Source organism: Adelges cooleyi, unplaced genomic scaffold, assembly GCF_023614345.1.
Source record: "Adelges cooleyi isolate 19-005CV unplaced genomic scaffold, UGA_ACOO_1.1 ACOO_flye_CR_arks_rails_tigmint_CR_PRNA_376, whole genome shotgun sequence".
Taxonomy (NCBI): domain Eukaryota; kingdom Metazoa; phylum Arthropoda; class Insecta; order Hemiptera; family Adelgidae; genus Adelges; species Adelges cooleyi.
In genome coordinates, this window is record NW_026096053.1 from 4,399,272 (window position 1) to 4,416,857 (window position 17,586).

Genomic DNA, 17,586 nt, shown 5'->3' on the forward strand with positions numbered 1-17,586 from the left:
TACCAAAAACAACTGTATTGCAATACTGTTCAGTATTTCTACTTTAGTATTGTTTAGATTGTTTTTTTGGATTGATTTTTTAACGTTTATATTTTTTCGGGAGTTTCTGACGGCAACCAAACTAACGTCAAACCAACGTCCCATAAAAACCAATTATCATATTTTATAGACAACTTTTATGTACACATGAATATTAGCCATCTAATCTACAGTATTGAACTTATAGTTATGCCACTTTGCTGTTTCATACAACTACCGGTATGTAACTTTTTTTTAAATAGAATACCGAATAATTGTGTAATCTACCTATAAAGTTAAATAATTGCCTAAAGAAAGTTCATTTGTTACATAGACAACATGTTTAACATAATAATGTATAGTTTTAACTTTATAGACTCCAAAACTTACCTAATGACAACATCGTAGTGTCGTTTAATTATATATAAGGATTTTAATTTGAAATGAAGTCAGACAAATTCATTGATATTTTTCTTATCGAAATACAATTTTTTATTTGTTTGTCTAAACAAAAAAGTAAGGTCAAATATTATTTTCAATTTAGATGAAAACAATATTATCAACATTGTTTTCCTGATAAAAAACATATTTAGAAATAAACTAATAGAAACCTTATCTATACATATTCTTCAACTAACAATTATTATAATTTTAAAATTCTTTATTCAATATTAACAACTATGTTGTTTATTGACTATTGTCATTCCTAGATAGTTAAATACGTTTGTTAAAAACAATCAACACAACAATATCAACTTGATAAATGACGAAAGATTAATTACTATGATATGAATAATAAAACAAATAATGGTAATCTTTTTTTTAATAATTCCTATATAACGTTACACAAATTTACAATATTATTTTTAGACAAAATTAATTAACATTATGACATAAAAATATTTATTTTTTACATGTTTACTAATAAAACAAATAAGTACCGATTTATAAAAATATAATATTCGACTGACCCAACGTGAGGGTCGACGGACAGGCTCTGTAACATGGCCGGATGGAATCGAACACAGATATATATTATATATATACACATGTATTCATTTATATATATGTATTTTGGACATATTTTATGAAGTGATCATAGTTAAAGTGATGGCACATTCGAATTTCTTTAAATATAGCAATGGTTTTCAATCGTAATGGATTTTGGTAGTTTTAAGCATTATTTTTTATGGTCTCTACCATTACCATAGTTTACATTTATCCTTGTGAGGATTCATTTTTGAACCTTTATTACAGTGCCAAACGTCGCTGAATTCCTTCGAATTGGCTAATCCTGCCACGACCCGGATGATATTTGGACTGTGTTCGTCTAACACGGAATTGGCTATTGATTCTGTTGTCGACGCTTCGCACCAATTCTACAAAAGTCAAAAATTCAAATGCTTACACGTTTTGCTCAGGAGTTTTCTAGATTAATATTTATTTCACTTCATTTCTAGCTATTTTTATTGAAAAAGGATTCTCCGATATGTCACCCAATGACTTTTTTCCAGAGTTATTGAGTGTCATTTTAAAAATGTGTGGTCTTGCAAAGTTTTTTTTATCAAAAAATCTTAGAACTTACGTTGGCAAATGCTATGAAGAACATTTGCTCGTTAGAATATTCGTCAAGACCGGGCAGCCTGGGTTCTTCGCAGCTGTCAGCAATAAATTTCCTATAGCCCATAAGGGCTTCTCTCAAACCTCCATTGTCGGCAATATTTTCGTTCAAAGTCAACTTACCGCTTACCTAACGCGAAAAAAATTTAGTCGATAACAATTAATACAGTGTTCACACTAATTTATGTAATTGAATTTGTTCATGTAAAAGTAATGGGCGAATGGGCTCAAGATGAACTGGACGAGTTATACATACGTTAACGGTTTTGTTAAGTCCAGTTATTGAATAGGATTCGTAATGGCGAACAAAGCACTCGGTACGCTGTTCGTATTCTTCAGTGGTGCTGTTTGTCCACCAAATGTTTTCATTGCCGTTCTCGTCGTATTTCCTACCGGTATTGTCGAAACTATGTGTCAACTCGTGTCCAAGAATAGTGCCCAGGAAACCGTAGTTCAACACTCTGCACAAGAAAATTTACAAAACACTTAAGTCGGCACGTGGAGTTATAGAACTATTGACTCGGACATCATTGTGATTTACTCACTGTAAATCATGACCGAAGAAAGGGAATTGCAATATTCCTGCGGGAACAGCTATATTTGCAAAATTAAAAACGTATTACTTTGATGGCGAGTGTTTTTTTTTTACATCGAAATAATTACTTATTGTGTTTGATTGAAGCAAGTTAAATGCGTTGACGTCCAAAGGATCAGAAGACCATCTGCAAATTCAATTCTATATTGTTTTCATTATGGAACATGACAGAGCATTATAATTGTTCAAAAACTAAAATTGCACTATTAAGAAGCCGACGTATGTCGTTAAAAATGTCAAATTACTTAATTAAAGACTGTTTAGCTTCTTTAGCAAACATAGCAATGCCAACTGGGTTTTAGAATTATTATATAAATCAGTTTATATTTACGAATTAATTGGATCTAAGTCGTTTGTAATCCTAAGTGACTGTAATTGATACAAGAAGGTCTTCTCTACAAACTTGAGGACATTGCTGAAAAAATCGTTTTCAATCACTTCGACCTAAAACGTGTTTTCGTTTAAAAATTAAAATTGTACACAGAACTAATGACGTTAATATTGAAATGTGTATGATTTTATTACGTCCGAGTAGTATTCGTCAAGTTCATTAGCTTCAGCTAGGTGTTCAGGAAACCCAACTAGTGTTTGCATCATATTGGCTTTTTGCAATGTGCTCGCTTTGGTTTCTTCGTCCATCCAATCCAATTCTTTGACCAACCGTTCAAATGCCCAGCGAATGTTGTCCATCATTTCCAACATCTTTAAAATAGTACAATCAACGTTTTTATAGATGCATATTTCTGCACAATTTACACTGAATGTCCAATGTCAATAAACAGAGTCTTAAGCCTAACAGATGAATCTGTGGACAATGATACAGATAATAGGTTCACTCAAAGTTACAAACTACAATGGCTAATATAGTGTTAATATAATTGTAATTATATATTGTATTGCTATATATATATATATATATATATATATATATATATGTAATATACCAATATATTGTAATTAATTACAGTACCATCAGCAACTCATCATCAACTACAATGAATAAATATATAGTGTTAATATAATTACAGTACATTATGCATACCATTTTTTTCGTATCGTTTAGCGATTCCAAATCGACTAAAAAATGCGAAACAGCCATTCCCATCAGGTTGTTTACAGCCGAAGAACAGTAAATGGATCTGGAAGGGTTGTTTTCTAGTCCCGTCGTCTCGTATACGTATCTGTTTTGTATGAACACCATTCGGTTGGTAGTATAGTGTAGGAGATTCGAAACGACTTCCCACCAAATGTTAATGACTTATTTTGAGAAAAAAAAACATAATTGTTAAGATAACAGTACAGCTTTTTATTATTATTCTTAAAATCGTTTTAATTACCTCTTTCTTCTTTGGTCGTGGTCGACAAGTATGCAAACAGGTCGCCGAAGTATTCTATATTATTAACCTCAATTAAATCCGTATTGAAATCCAACGTCACGTTTTCGACATCTTGAAACAAAATAGTAAAGAACTCTTTGAAATTAATCTGCAAAAATAAATCAACGTGCATTTAATTACTACAATATAATATATTTAAATAAATAACTAAATATAATAATGAGAATGTGAACTAGTGTTTTCATTTTTATACTCTATTATCACAACAATAAGTATTTTCAAATAATTATGTTAAAAATAAAAAATAAACTAAACCCAACAAAAGTTTTGGCAAATGTTTATAAAGTTCTTATTTCATAAAAACTCTTGCTTTAATCTATTATTAGAATTTTTAAAATGCAAGACTTATTATACGTACAGTAAAAGTGAATCTGCAATAAGAATTACACTACATAGGGCACAGAAATGTCAACCAATTTTTTGGAATTTTCCGGTTTTGTTAGTAAAATAATTAAGCGTTCATACGAAAATTGTTAAAATTGTTATTCTTAAGTGACAATCATTTATTTTGAACGAGAACTTTTGGGGAAGTATAGTCGAGTTAATAATATTTGATTCAACATTTATACTTTTTATGTTCATAACATTTTAGTAAAAAAATTGTTTTAAAAAAAAATCTCTTGTTCTCATCTGTTGTATATCCTATTTATAAAATTTTTAAGGTAATAAGACACATAGTTTATTTCTTGAATTTATAGCAACATGTGTACAAAATGTAAATAAAACACTAATTATACTTTTTTATAAATTATAAATTCCACCACTTTGCCAAAATATCTGTTTCGACCATGGCGTTTTATACGTCAGAATCAGCTGGAAGTGCCAGCTTTTGGGTTTTTATAGTTTTGCGCACTGTTTTATGTTATAAGTTGTGTATACACTTATATGTACATATACTACATAATGACTAATTCCATAGAAAGCTGTAATATCTCCATTTCATCTACATTTCACACATTTTTTACAAAATTATAAACATATAAAATAGATTTTTATAGGTTTATGTTTAAAAAAAAACTCAAATAATTATGTTATGTAATGTAATTAGTGTGTAATGTTCTAGTAAATGATTTAAAAACAAGTTTGTTTTACATTTTTACGATGTTTGTTTTAAATTGCTTTGATTAAAATATATATAACACAATCTTATTATCATTTAAAAATAGGCTTGATAATTATTATGATTATGAACAGCCGTTATAGGGCAATTATATCTTAATAAATAATGTGATACAATGCTATTGAACAATGACGTTAAAATATAGTATTATACGTACTACGCCCTTCGTTTCGTTCCTCTGTAAATATGTTTGAAATTCATCCACTGACATGAGAGTCGCCTTTTCATCGTCGGAGTCGTACACTTTAGATTTTAACTGCACAGACAATAAATAAATGATAACGAATTATTATTTAAAATTGGACTAGTTTTGTGATTTTTTTTTAACTTAACAAAGTTAGAATAAACCTAAAAAGTTCTAAATGAACTCTAGTTTTCTGTTTGAATTTTTGGTGAATACGCATTTCTGTAAAATAAAAAGGTCATAAAATATATTTTTAATATTGAAAAAACTATTACGATAGCTTTTTTGTGGTGAAAAGTTATTTGACGGAAGAATACCTTTTGAAGAGCTTGTTTTTTAATTCTTCTTTATAAGAGGATGGATTTAAGTTAGGCTAAATTTGGTGCAAGATTGCCGCAACTCAAAAAACATAGTTTTGAGAAAATTTAATTATAAGATTAAAACTGTTCCTAAATGATTAGTTTAAAGCTTTAATTTTAAGACTTTGCAATTATTGACATTGCCCGATGCTGGTTATTTTAATTTTAAGCTACTTAGATAAATCTCAACAAGACACCAGAAATTGAGGTTATGGAGAGTTTGCAAAAGGTTTTTAAAATAAGTAAACTTTTGATTGTTGTGGCAGTTCACAATTTAAAACCAAAATTTGTTTTATGTAATAATGACAAATCTGGCAGTTTTGTTTATCATGTTAAATTAATTTAATGCTACAACACAAAATGTGACAGTTTATTCATTTTTCACGGGTGTCATTCGGTTGAGAATAATTGTGTTAAAATGCTTCAAATCAAAATGAGGCAGTCTGGATTTCTTATGCTTAACTATAAAAAAACATTCAACTACGCAGTATCTAAAAATGTGGCAGTATTGTTTTTTTAACCGCAAGAATAAAAACAATTCAATACCGACACGAATGTATAACGAGGTGCTGGTTGGGTTACGCCTTGTGGCGGTGGACCATTTTTTAGATAAAATGTATAGCAATTTACTTGTAGCCGCCTTAACTAAAAAAAATCCAAATTTTAAGTTGTGGCAGTCTTGAACCAAGGGTTTTTCAGTGTTTTTTTATTAAACGCTCGAAAATGAAAAATAAACATACAAATTGTTGTAGTATTTAACTTTTTATAACAGCATATTTTATAAATTGAAATTTGAAAAACTAAAGTCAATATGCCTTGTAAAATGTATTAAAAAAATATCATCTTTATTCCATAAGGCATAGTGGTTACAAGCCGTACTCTTTTAAGTCAATGCTGAGCCAATTAAGTTTAGGGAAGAAGTTTTTCGATAAAATGATAAAAGTATGAAACTCAAATTTGCATAGCTATATCAAAGAAAAATCCAATATGACATTTGATATTTGTTTTCAACTCTAACAATGCAGTTGTTATTGTATTAAAATACACGGTGATGGGTGATTTAGTTGATAACGTTATTAAAAACTGGGTTATTGAATTTGACTATTTTTTAAGGTTTAAGTATAACTTTGACCTAAAAGTAATCTGTATCGAAGTTTAGATTGAGTCTATATGTCTTAATTTGAGAAAATAGATATCATTCTATGCTAAGAGTTTAGTGGTGCTTTTTTATATTGAATAATATTAGAACGCTGGTCGTCACTTACGTCTGTGATCTCATTGTTAAACGACAGTATTTGTAAGATCCTTGGATTCAAGTTGAAACCATTGGGTAAGGTTTCGTTGGTCAAATGCGCGTAAATATCCATCCAGACGCCTTTGACGTACTTTCCAAACGATTTAAGGAAATCGACCGATTCTTCGTCTTCGTCATCGTCTTCGGTGTCGACTTTTTCTTCCGAAGCCAACGTTTCCCTCTTCTTCCTCCGGAAATACTTTTTGATCTTATTGTTTAGTTTATTACTGGACACAAAACCGGTTGCACGTTTTAAACAAAACAATTTTTATTTTTTAAACTGTGACAACTTGACACGGTGTACTCACGCCGGGAAGGAGTCGAAAGATTCACTAGGTTTGGACAACGTGATCCGGTTGATGGTCCGATTTTTGGGATCCGGCTCGACACTCATGTAAAACAAGAAGTTCATGTTAAGATATCGTTTGGCGCGAGCCAGCAACCCCGATGTGGTAACGTTGTTTTTTTTCTTAGAAATGATTCCTACGCGAGGCAATTCGATCTTGTCAAGGATGGCGATCAGCGGCTTAAGTCCTTTGGCGTCCATCTCGTCTGAAATCGTCCACAGTTTTTTTAAGCCGATCAAACGCAATTTGCACAATACATATAGCTTCAACTAAGGCGTTGCCGTCAAAAAATCAAAAAACCGGTCTTGTATGCATAACAACGCGATAAAAATATTATTTTTGGACTTTGGAGTCAGACCGTTGTCGAAAAAAATGAACGTTACTGTTTAAATGTATAAAAATGAGGAAGTCCTCATTTTTACACATACCTACTACTTACCTGTAGCCATGCAAGAACGATACAACTGCCTCGACTGCATCACTGAATAGGGTTCCGAATCTGAGTCTTCTTTCTCCATATAAGCTGCAAGAGTCAATAACGAAAACATATTTATGTTGACTACACAATTATTATAACAAGTCAACAGTCATGCAAACTAAATTTAATCTATTTTAAAAACAAAAGTAACGAAGTACAAACAGATTTACAGTAGAATAAAAATAAAGATTAAAGAAGTTAAGAAAATTTGGTGGAACACATAAGATGTACCGAAATAGAGCAAACTATTACAATACACTACAACTAGAACAAAAACATGATATGCATATGACATGGCTCTTTTAGCCAGCACAGCTAAAGGATTACAAAGATTGACTAAAAAAGTATTTAGAATGTCGCAAGTACGTGATATGCGGCTTAACAAAAACAAAACCAAAATTATGATCGTAAAAAAAACAATATCACTAATCAATTCCATTTAGCCGGCGTATAATTAGATAAAAGCCTGCGACCAATTCCAAGAAATAAAAACTTATATCAGAAAAGCTAGAACGATAATTTAATCAAATGAAAAATGTGCTGTGCATCATAAATTTCAATTTACATAATCGTTCATCAACCTTGAATATGCTATGTCTTTGGAATACTGTTATTTGGGTTTTTTTTATTTAAGCTCAATAATTCGAGTTACGGTTATACAGACGTATTCTGTAACAAATGAAACAGTCCTTCAAAGAAGTTTTAAGCGCAACCATAACTAGCATTGTTAAACGCGGGTTTCCCGGTATTTATTTCCCACGAAATAGACATTGACATACAATACATGGGATATGGGTAGAGGTCGATGGGTCATCGTTTCAAAACAAGTTCGCATCTATTTAGAATAGATAAGCTAGGATAGGCTTAGAAGCTTAAGGAGAGTTCACGTGTAAAAGGTTATGTTAAATTGACAAAGTCTAAAAACGGTGGAAGCTCGGTGATCGTCGACGTACCCCTGATGCTCTTCAGTAGTTCGGTGGACAACTCTAAGAATCTATCGTTGGCCAGGGAAGTTTTGGGCACCGGATGTCTCGTGGGATAGTTGCCGCAGGCGAATTCGTAAAAGTCATCGCACGGGTCCACGGATTTGTTCATAGACTCGATGATGGTCCAAGCTAGAAACATAAACAAACGGGATTGTTTTATATTTTTAGATCGGCAGACGCCTTTTCCATCAATCGTCGTGTGTATTTACAAATTATTACACGGACATTGTATACTATAATGAAGCCATAAAACAAATCCCGATGCTCACCAGATCTCAAACAGTCCGGCGTGGTACAGACCGCTTGCTTGTCTCTCGTCATGTCTGTAAAACAAATAAACAAAAAACAACGAAAACCGTGAACGACGTGGTTGGACTATTGTGGAAAAGCGCTAAGTCTTTTTTACTCACGGGAACGTGTTAAGACGACCAGGGCCACGAGCACTGCAAATATGAACATTAGTAATATTAAAATTATGTAGGACTGTCGTCGACTTGCCGAATTCTTTTTGTACCTGCGTATTGTACATCACAGGAGTTAACACCGTGGGAAATTGATTTCCCTCGATGGGTTTATATATATGTATAATATACACACCTAAATTGCTTTTTTAATAATAATACAAATAAATATAACAATAATAATGTAGGTATTATTTTGTGTTTGTTCCGCGACCTTGACACGAATAAGAATAATCATTATTATATCTGTTCCTCGAGGCTGGGCGAGCCTCTACTACGGGGCAGTAGGTAATTCGACTGCGGGTCACGGTTCAACGGCCTCCAAACTATAGCAAAATTATTATCACAGAGATGGCTATTGTTATCGCGATGTACAAAAAACAAAATTGAATCGATCAATAATAGACTATGGTTCGGTCTAGATTATAGTAATTATAATACTAGTGTTGTAGATCATTCCGCCGCGAATAGGCTTAATGACCAGAACCGTTATAAAAACTAAAAAAAATGTTTTCCCTATAAAAACACAACAATTATCCAAATATTATCCGATTGAAGACAATTCTAAATTACCGTGGCTGTAGTTTACTTTTTTGAAAATGATCAGTCCGAATGCTTCAGCTGAGTAAAATAAAATGCATTAATTGATAGTTTGGCAGACAAATGTATATTTAAATAAATATATAATAATTATCTGATACGTGTCAAGTCGAGTAAACACACATAGAAATATAAATCTTTAAAATTAATTTGAACGGCTAAACACTTTTTGATATAAGAATAAATAGATAAACATTTTCGAAAATTGGACTTTATATAAATAGAAATGTGATTTTATCTAAGGATATTTATTGTTTTAACGCGAATTTTATGATTTTATAAAATTTTTGTCTACACAAGATCAAACAATAATTTATCTTGATAGTTTTCTAGTGATTTTATTTAGATAAATCTCAACATTTCCTATGGCTTAGGAAAATACAAAGCCTAAACGGGCTAAACTAAAGGCAGCAGGTTCATGTCTACTAAACAAAATTACATTTGTAATGTTTTTCAACATGTTTGTTCTTGGGGAAATGGTATACCCGTACAATATAATTCTAACACATGTATGCCATTTGGAGATAAGGCCCTTTATTAGGATAATAATATTTTTAAAGAAAGCCCTCGCTTATATGTCGTAATAAAAAACGTGTTTTGAAGAATTGGTCATGGCTAGGACCAAATGCCTTAGACTCTGACCTGGCCCTGGGCCAAATTAATTACTTTCGGTCAGTTGAGATAATAATAATTAAATGTCTTGCTTACTCGTGATCGTATACTGTCTCGATATCGTTGTCATTTCGGGAACCGTTCTTCACATTAAGTTTAACCGACTTCAGTCTGGTCGTCGGCAAGTCTTCGATGTCTCTGTCATCTGCTCAACAAAAAAAAACCTAATATAACACATTATACAGGTTCATATACATTTATTACAAATACACAGTACTCAGTAGTTATATACAGCGTGTCGCATAATACAAGTATAATTTCATTGCGTTTCGTTTTCAATAAAAAAAATAATTTTAACAAAATCACATTACATTACATTTTAATGTAAATTAGCGTGGCAAGTACGTTTGAAGACATTTTAAATTTTACATGTGTAACAAATTATATTTTTTGTTTCAATGCATGTGCAACTATTTTTATGGATTTGGGTACATCTAATTTGAGTAGTTTATTAATCTAGTAAATATTACTTTAATCCAACACATTTTTCCACGCTAATGCAACTGGTGAGATTGAATCTAAATTTGACAATTATTTTTTAACACAGGTTTTGTCCGACTTAGTGTGAAAGCTTTTTATGCAAAATTCCAATTTTTATATTTTGAATTTGAGGTAATTGTTTACAAATTTGACCAAGTGTAAACTAGTGGCTAAGTGGGATAAGTATTAAATTATTAACTTTATACTATGACGCGACAAGCCTAAGTCTAAATAAAATGTAGAGTTTTCCTTTATTATTTTATTAAACATTAAGATAATATTTGACATTGATTTCAACGAAACCGGGAATCGGGAAACTTTCGCAGTGAAGTTAAAATTATGAACAGTTCACTCTAAATAATTTTTTTCAAGTCACTGACACTGATGCTACCGCAGGTGCCACTTTTATTCAATGCACTCCGTATACATAATATGTCGTTTGAGCCATTAGCGCTCTCCCATAACAGTTAAGAGTTGTGCGACAGCCAACACATGTTTGCCGTTATAACAACAACAGTGTTGGGTTTTATTATTAAGTATAGTAAACTTTGTGTTCTACAAAATTACTTGACCTGGAAACGTCAACATTAATATTTGGAAGGCTATAAATTCATGTATTTTTTTTTAATACCTACTATGATTATTCAAATTAACAGTGTAGGTAAAAGTATTGACAAATGTATACTACAAACAATGCGGCGTGTCATTATGATAATATTATTAATATTTAACTTTTCCACAGTCTAATATCCACAGAGAACATGGATGGATGGAGCACGTGTTTAAGCGCGAGTAAAATTATAGACAATACTAATTTTATACATTTAAAAGTGATTATTATTTATTACGGCAAATATTTAATATCAAAAATCACTTATCAATTTTCATTGCATGTGTTTATAATAATATAACGTTAGTATTTTACATGTACAATCCACAGAGTTGTTTTTATACAATTATATCTCATTGTATTAAAAAAACATTTTAATATCCAACAATAAACTGCGTAATTATTATGTGTTTAACATTAGATATGCTAGTGATGCTGAAATAGAAGATTTTTTTTCTTATTTAATAATTTATGCTTGTTTAGATCGTGAGAGACGTTTAAATAATTAATTCCCTCGGCGATTAGTATAAATGAAATAATTGTTATTAAAAAAAAAAAGAATATTGTTAACTATGCAACAAAAAGACGGGGAAAAAATAATATAGTGTTTTTATTTAAAATTTAAAGTGTATTTAAATTCTCTTATTTTATCAAGGCATTTATTCAGCTCAGTTAACCAGTTGAATCCAGCCAACTTTGGTATTATCTAACTAAAGATACAGTGTAAATTAAAAAAAAAATTCTAAATTTATATTACTTAAGTTTTGAATTTATCTAAATGAGAGGGTTATTGTACATTGTTTCATCAAGATACAATCAAAATAATATTAATGGTTTACCTAGTTATTCCCTGTTCCTAATCTGTTAGCCACATAGCAATTTACAAATGTATAATGTTTAATATTATAAAAATGTATAATATTTTTGAGCTTTTTTTTTGTAAACGTTTTTATTTCCTGTCAAAATATGAATAGAAACATATTGCGACAATACTGAGTATTATATTGTGACAATTAGTTTGGTTGAAATTATTTTATTGTACAATGAAATATAATTGCAATATATTTTTATTGCTGCGCGGGCAGACGGTAATCCCGACAGCGATTTTAAGTGCAAAATTCTAATATACATATATAATATGTATGACCATTTAAAGATAAAAGATTATGCACAACGGACAAAGAACTGCAGTAACGCCCACTTCAAATCCACAGCGATTGTACTTTAGTCATAGACCAAAACTAATTCAGAGCCTTCAGAATATCGCACATGTTCTGTATGATAGTCCGTGTTATGGTGTTGAATGACTAATACCCACGAACACTTAATAGGTTTTTAAAACTCGGACGTTTTTTCCTACGATTACAACGTTGCTGACGTTATAGTGAATAATAAAATAATATTATATAATAAGTGGAAAAAGTCAAATCGATATTAGTTGTAGGTACATGACACGGGCTAAAAATCACAATTCTCGGTATGTGGTGTGTACCGTTAAATTATTTAAGATAAATTAAAAGCTATCGTAAAAAAATTCCACATCTTTAGGTATGTGTATATAATGATAATTATTATTCATCGAACGTCGTCTCGGTGGACGAGAACGGCGTATTTAGTAGCCCATTTGAATAGGTGTACAAGTATACCGGCTCAAGTTTGTCACTTGTCGGTTGTACCTACACTTTTTGTACGTGTTGTGAAAAAAAATTACATTGAAAAAAAACTCGATTTGAACTCACCCATTCTGGTATAATATATAGATCTACGGCGCTTCTGTTTTGTAATCCGACCAAGACGACGACGACGGTAGTTTACAGGTGATTTTTTTTTTTAACGATTAAGTGAGTTCAACGTGTGTGTACATTATTTTAACATGTTATTTCACATGGAAAACACATTATGCTGTAATAATAATAATAATAGTATAAATAGTAATAATTAAAGCGTTAGCGAACGCCAAACTACCGGGTAACGTACTGCCGGCAGACGTTCGAATGTCGCGTGCCAACAACGGGTCGGCCTTCGAGAGACTGAAACGCACAGCACAAATACAATACAGTATAGTATATAATATGTTTTTTAACGGTGTAACGTATATGTCTGCGAGAGTGAGTGTGGCTGTACGTTTTTTATTTTTATTGTTTTGGTACCCGCCAGATTCTCTGACGCGTATAATAATATATATTATAATGTATCATTATCGTCGTTATGTGTGTATTTATGTTTTAAACTATTTAGACCACAAAAATGCAATTCTGCCAACAAATGTGCGCCAATGTTCCGGACGATGCTGCAACGGGCGAAACTCACCTACATATTGTGCCCCCCCCCTCCCGCCAACCGCCTTTTTGCCCCAACTTTCCATTTTATACGGTGTGCCAAAACGGTACTGGTTTTTTTCCATTTAAACTATTATCCATCAGCTGGTCATTAATATCACACACGGTATACAGCGAAGGTCAAAGAGACTACCGGTTTCTCATTTGTATTTGTACTTCCTATTTAACAAAACAATACACTTTAAATCAATAGTAAAAGCTTAAGCGATCGCACTTGTCCGAACCGACCCAAAACCACTCTTGGCGCGTAAAAAAACACAATTTTTTTTACTAGGGCCCATCGACTTTGTTGCCGACGAACGACTTAATTCGTAGGCATAGATAGAAAAAAAAAATAACGGATAGGCCACCAAGCTTATCGCCTGAGAACAAAGTGATAACAACAAGGGGTCAAAACATCATTCGGCTATACCTATAGATAACCCCATGCCAGAAAGAGACGTAGATACTTTTATGGAAACAGAACTGTCTTTCTCTTTTATACACATTCCGGCGTGCGTCCCCTTATTTAGCAATTACAAGCACGACAAGCACAAGTTATTCAACTTGCAACATTTTTTGAAGGCTTTCCGAAAAGTTTAACAAACAAAATTTGTCATTTTTAGTGCAATTTATTGTATTTGTATCATAGAGAGGACTGAGGAGCTATGATATCTAAAAAAACGTGTTGACTATCCGTGTTTATGATAAAAAATTGTGTAGCTTTATTTGTGTTACAACATCAATACAGATTTGAGTACATTAAGCATGAATACAGGAAAATTATAAAATACACTTTAAATACTATTAGAATAACGGTTTTTTCATGTAAAGAATAAACTTTAAATTCTGAATTTCCGAAATTTTATAGATTACTATTAGTCTTTTTTAGGTGTGCCAATTCAAGTCATAATTTGAATAAGCGACCGGGATTAAGAAAAGAAAAAGGAAACATGTGTGATGTGTTGGGACGCGAAAGTGAATCGATGATAAAAAAAGGCAGTCATGAATCAACTCCACTGGTCAGGAGGTCAGAAATAAGGAAACGTTTCTTTCATTCGATTATTACTAATAATTGTAAAACGGTCCTTTTGAAGGTTGAGTTTATTCACAAGCAATTAAATATATTAAACCAAAATTCAAATAAAACACCATAAACTTAATAATCACTAAATGTTTGTTATGTGTGATTAGTTTTTGGGCTGTACGTTTTACAGCGAAGCGTATCAATTTAAATCAAATTTTTAATTAAGCTTAAATTTTTAAAAGAAAAAAAAATACCAAGCGTTGAAACTTTATACAATAACTATAATTATGGATAAATACATTTAATTTCTTAGTATTATTAAGCTAAAACCAAGAAAATACAATCCTATTTTTGTATTAACCAACGATAATATTAAATAATTATTTTGTTAGAACACTCAAGTACAGTAGTACTTCTAAATACACATTGATATGACTTGGGTCCGGAGCTCTTAAAAATTCGTCTTTATCTAAAAAAAAAAACCTCATATAATCCTATTACACTTATTAAAATAATATTCGAAAAATATAATAGATATTGTAATCCCGAACGTCGTCGCATGAATTTTTTTTTTTATACAGATAAGTCGTATTCTATCAGAATTTTAGGTGCACCTATAAATTTTAGCATTGATCTGGAACCGAGAAAATATTGGTTTTACCACGATGGGGTTTTTCTGTGTCTAGCCTTACATTGTATTTTCTTAATCGGTGGACTCTAAAATACGGAATGACCTTAGCAGTGAGAGCTTATTCGACCGAAAAATTATTTCAGTCACCACATCGTTTTCCATGAAAATAACAATTAATAGATTTAAAAAAACAACTGCTGTCAAAAGCTAATAACCTTGGGTATCATAATAAATGAGATTGAAATCTGGATTTTTAAGTATTCGGATTTGGCTGATTATAGGTATTTTTGGATTTTAATTTTTGAAATGTTTTAATAAATAATATAAAATAAAAAATAATTTTTCATATGATATTTGATAATACATTTGAACTCAAAAAATAAAATGGTTATCAAGAGCATGTACAGTTCAAATTATTTTTTTTTGTTAATATATTTTACATTTATCTTTTACATGCTGATAGATTATACTGTTTGACGAATATAATAAGACAATAGTGCACAATTGTCTACAATAGTGTTTGTCAGTATCTAGACTCGAGTCTCAAACAATGACGTAAGTTTTATAGCAGAAATTATTATAATGGGTGACAATACTGTTATTATGTCAAATCGTATAGCAAACCAATTCCTAAAACCGAATCAACAAGTAAAGAACAGTTAATGAAAGTGTTATTTAAATGTTTGCAAACGGCGACCTCAATTAGTTTTAATAATCGAAAAACCGCCTCAAAAGACCTTCGAACGATTTAATTACCATTAAAAAAATGATATGGAAAATTACTAGCTCTGTACTAGTTTTCTTAATTTCTCTCATTTTTTTTTTATAATGTAGTATGGGGTGTGCTATAGTCAAGGTTTAAGCATGGTGAGTCAAATATAATATTACTTCATTATCACAAGGAAGGTATTATGATATATTGTCTTATTGTCTTGCAACAAACACTGCTCGTCGTTAATATAAAATAACAATTTTGAAAATCAATTTAAATGTTCGTGGCCAATGTACCAATGTTTTTTTTCTTAGTGTTGACAATGTAATTGATAATTTAGTCAATGTTAAGAGATTCGATGTCTGCTTTACATGCAATGTTTGTGCGTGCACCATGATGTGATTCAATGTAACAGCTATTTTTTGTAATTAATGAGCACACGCTAGTCATAAAAAATAAGTCGTTTTGTAAAGTGGGCCAAAAGATTTGTAAAGCGTAGGTGTGATAAGTGGATTAACAACGTTTGCGCAAAACAATGCATTGTAAAACTCAATGCACTCTAATTATTTATATTTTATCATGATAACGCGAGCACGAATTTTGTTTTTAATAAGTTTTTAAAATAACTCTATTTTACTCATCGTTTTGTCCTATACCAACTTTTCGAACATTTGTTTACAGATCGGCTGTAAATTGGCTAAAATATTAGTATATTGGTAATTAAGTTAAACAATTAAAACTATAAAATAATAATAGAAAAAAAGTATTAAAATATAAATTTAGCGATAAGAAAATAATGTATGTGATTATACTCATTAATGCTTAATAAATAAAATAGAAAAATAAACAATTTGTTATTGGGTTGTGGTTGATAAAAAAAAACCCGTTAAGCTTTTATTTTATTATATAGTAATTGTTAGCGGTAATTAAGGCTTTAGAATTTATGAATGTACAAAATATATAATAAAATACATATAATACAACAAAAGAACTATTATTTTCAGTCACACATAACGCATAAATATTCATACAGTTTTTTATCTAGCTGTGTCTTATTACTTGTATTATATAATATATAGCATGTTATAAAATCAGGTTATCGAACATAATATATATCTAGTAAATTTGGATCAGATGTGGTAACTGCAATTATCAAATGAAATAAAATGAGAATGAAATTTCCATAAAATGAATTTTTTATTCAACAACATAGCTTATACGTATTGTATAACTCGATGTTGAAAAAAATTAATTAAAACCGAAATATTGTTACCTTTTTTGTTTGCTGATAATTAAATTTACATTCACACTATTCTTAAACAAATCATCCCATAAAAGACCTTACGCTGTACAATTCTCATGTAATCTTTTACATGTACAATATTAATACAAGATTATTATTATTACTATAACGATGAGCTAATTTTTTCTCATATTGAATAATATTGGTTTTATGTTCTAACGAGGTTTGTTATTATATTTTTTGTATTAATATTACATACCTAATTATGTGTAATCAGTCCTCAATACACGTCACCGTGTGGCAATTGGTAATTTGTCTCACAAATCGATTCCCGTTAAAAACTGGCTCAAGAACACAAAAAACTATGACAATTTAAAAAAACAAAACTATGATGTTCAGCCGCACCGTTGCGTCGGTTAATAGCTACTGTAATG

At 30.8% G+C, this 17,586-nt stretch overlaps 1 protein-coding gene across 3 annotated transcripts; it reads right to left on the minus strand.

The window, feature by feature from the left end:
- Positions 1-823: 823 nt before the first annotated feature.
- On the minus strand, positions 824-17,568 carry LOC126840741 (neprilysin-11). 3 transcript variants are annotated; one of them, XM_050576666.1, is made up of 19 exons: positions 13,187-13,225; positions 12,961-13,123; positions 10,168-10,276; positions 8,809-8,912; positions 8,668-8,721; positions 8,366-8,527; positions 7,374-7,457; positions 6,896-7,139; positions 6,559-6,814; positions 4,908-5,006; positions 3,571-3,718; positions 3,276-3,490; positions 2,759-2,935; positions 2,565-2,677; positions 2,302-2,360; positions 2,184-2,232; positions 1,895-2,099; positions 1,604-1,768; positions 824-1,397 (listed from the first exon to the last, which is right to left on the minus strand). In XM_050576666.1, the coding sequence occupies exons 2-19, from the start codon at positions 12,962-12,964 to the stop codon at positions 1,221-1,223; spliced, it is 2,424 nt and encodes an 807-aa protein (XP_050432623.1). In that variant the 5' UTR covers positions 12,965-13,123; positions 13,187-13,225; the 3' UTR covers positions 824-1,220. The 3 variants fall into 3 exon arrangements, with proteins under 3 accessions (XP_050432623.1, XP_050432625.1, XP_050432624.1); XM_050576668.1 differs by lacking the exons at positions 12,961-13,123; positions 13,187-13,225 and adding an exon at positions 17,412-17,568 and having other exon boundaries at positions 8,809-8,841; XM_050576667.1 differs by having other exon boundaries at positions 8,809-8,841; positions 12,961-13,255.
- Between the last annotated feature and the right edge of the window lie 18 nt (positions 17,569-17,586).

Bases quoted from the DNA above. Each gene is read 5' to 3' on its own strand.
- LOC126840741 (XM_050576666.1), bottom strand. The intron at 8,913-10,167 runs GTAAGCAAGACA...TACAATACGCAG, and splicing joins GAGACAGTATACGATCACGA to GTACAAAAAGAATTCGGCAA. The intron at 2,100-2,183 runs GTGAGTAAATCA...TTTCTTGTGCAG, and splicing joins TTCTTCGGTCATGATTTACA to AGTGTTGAACTACGGTTTCC.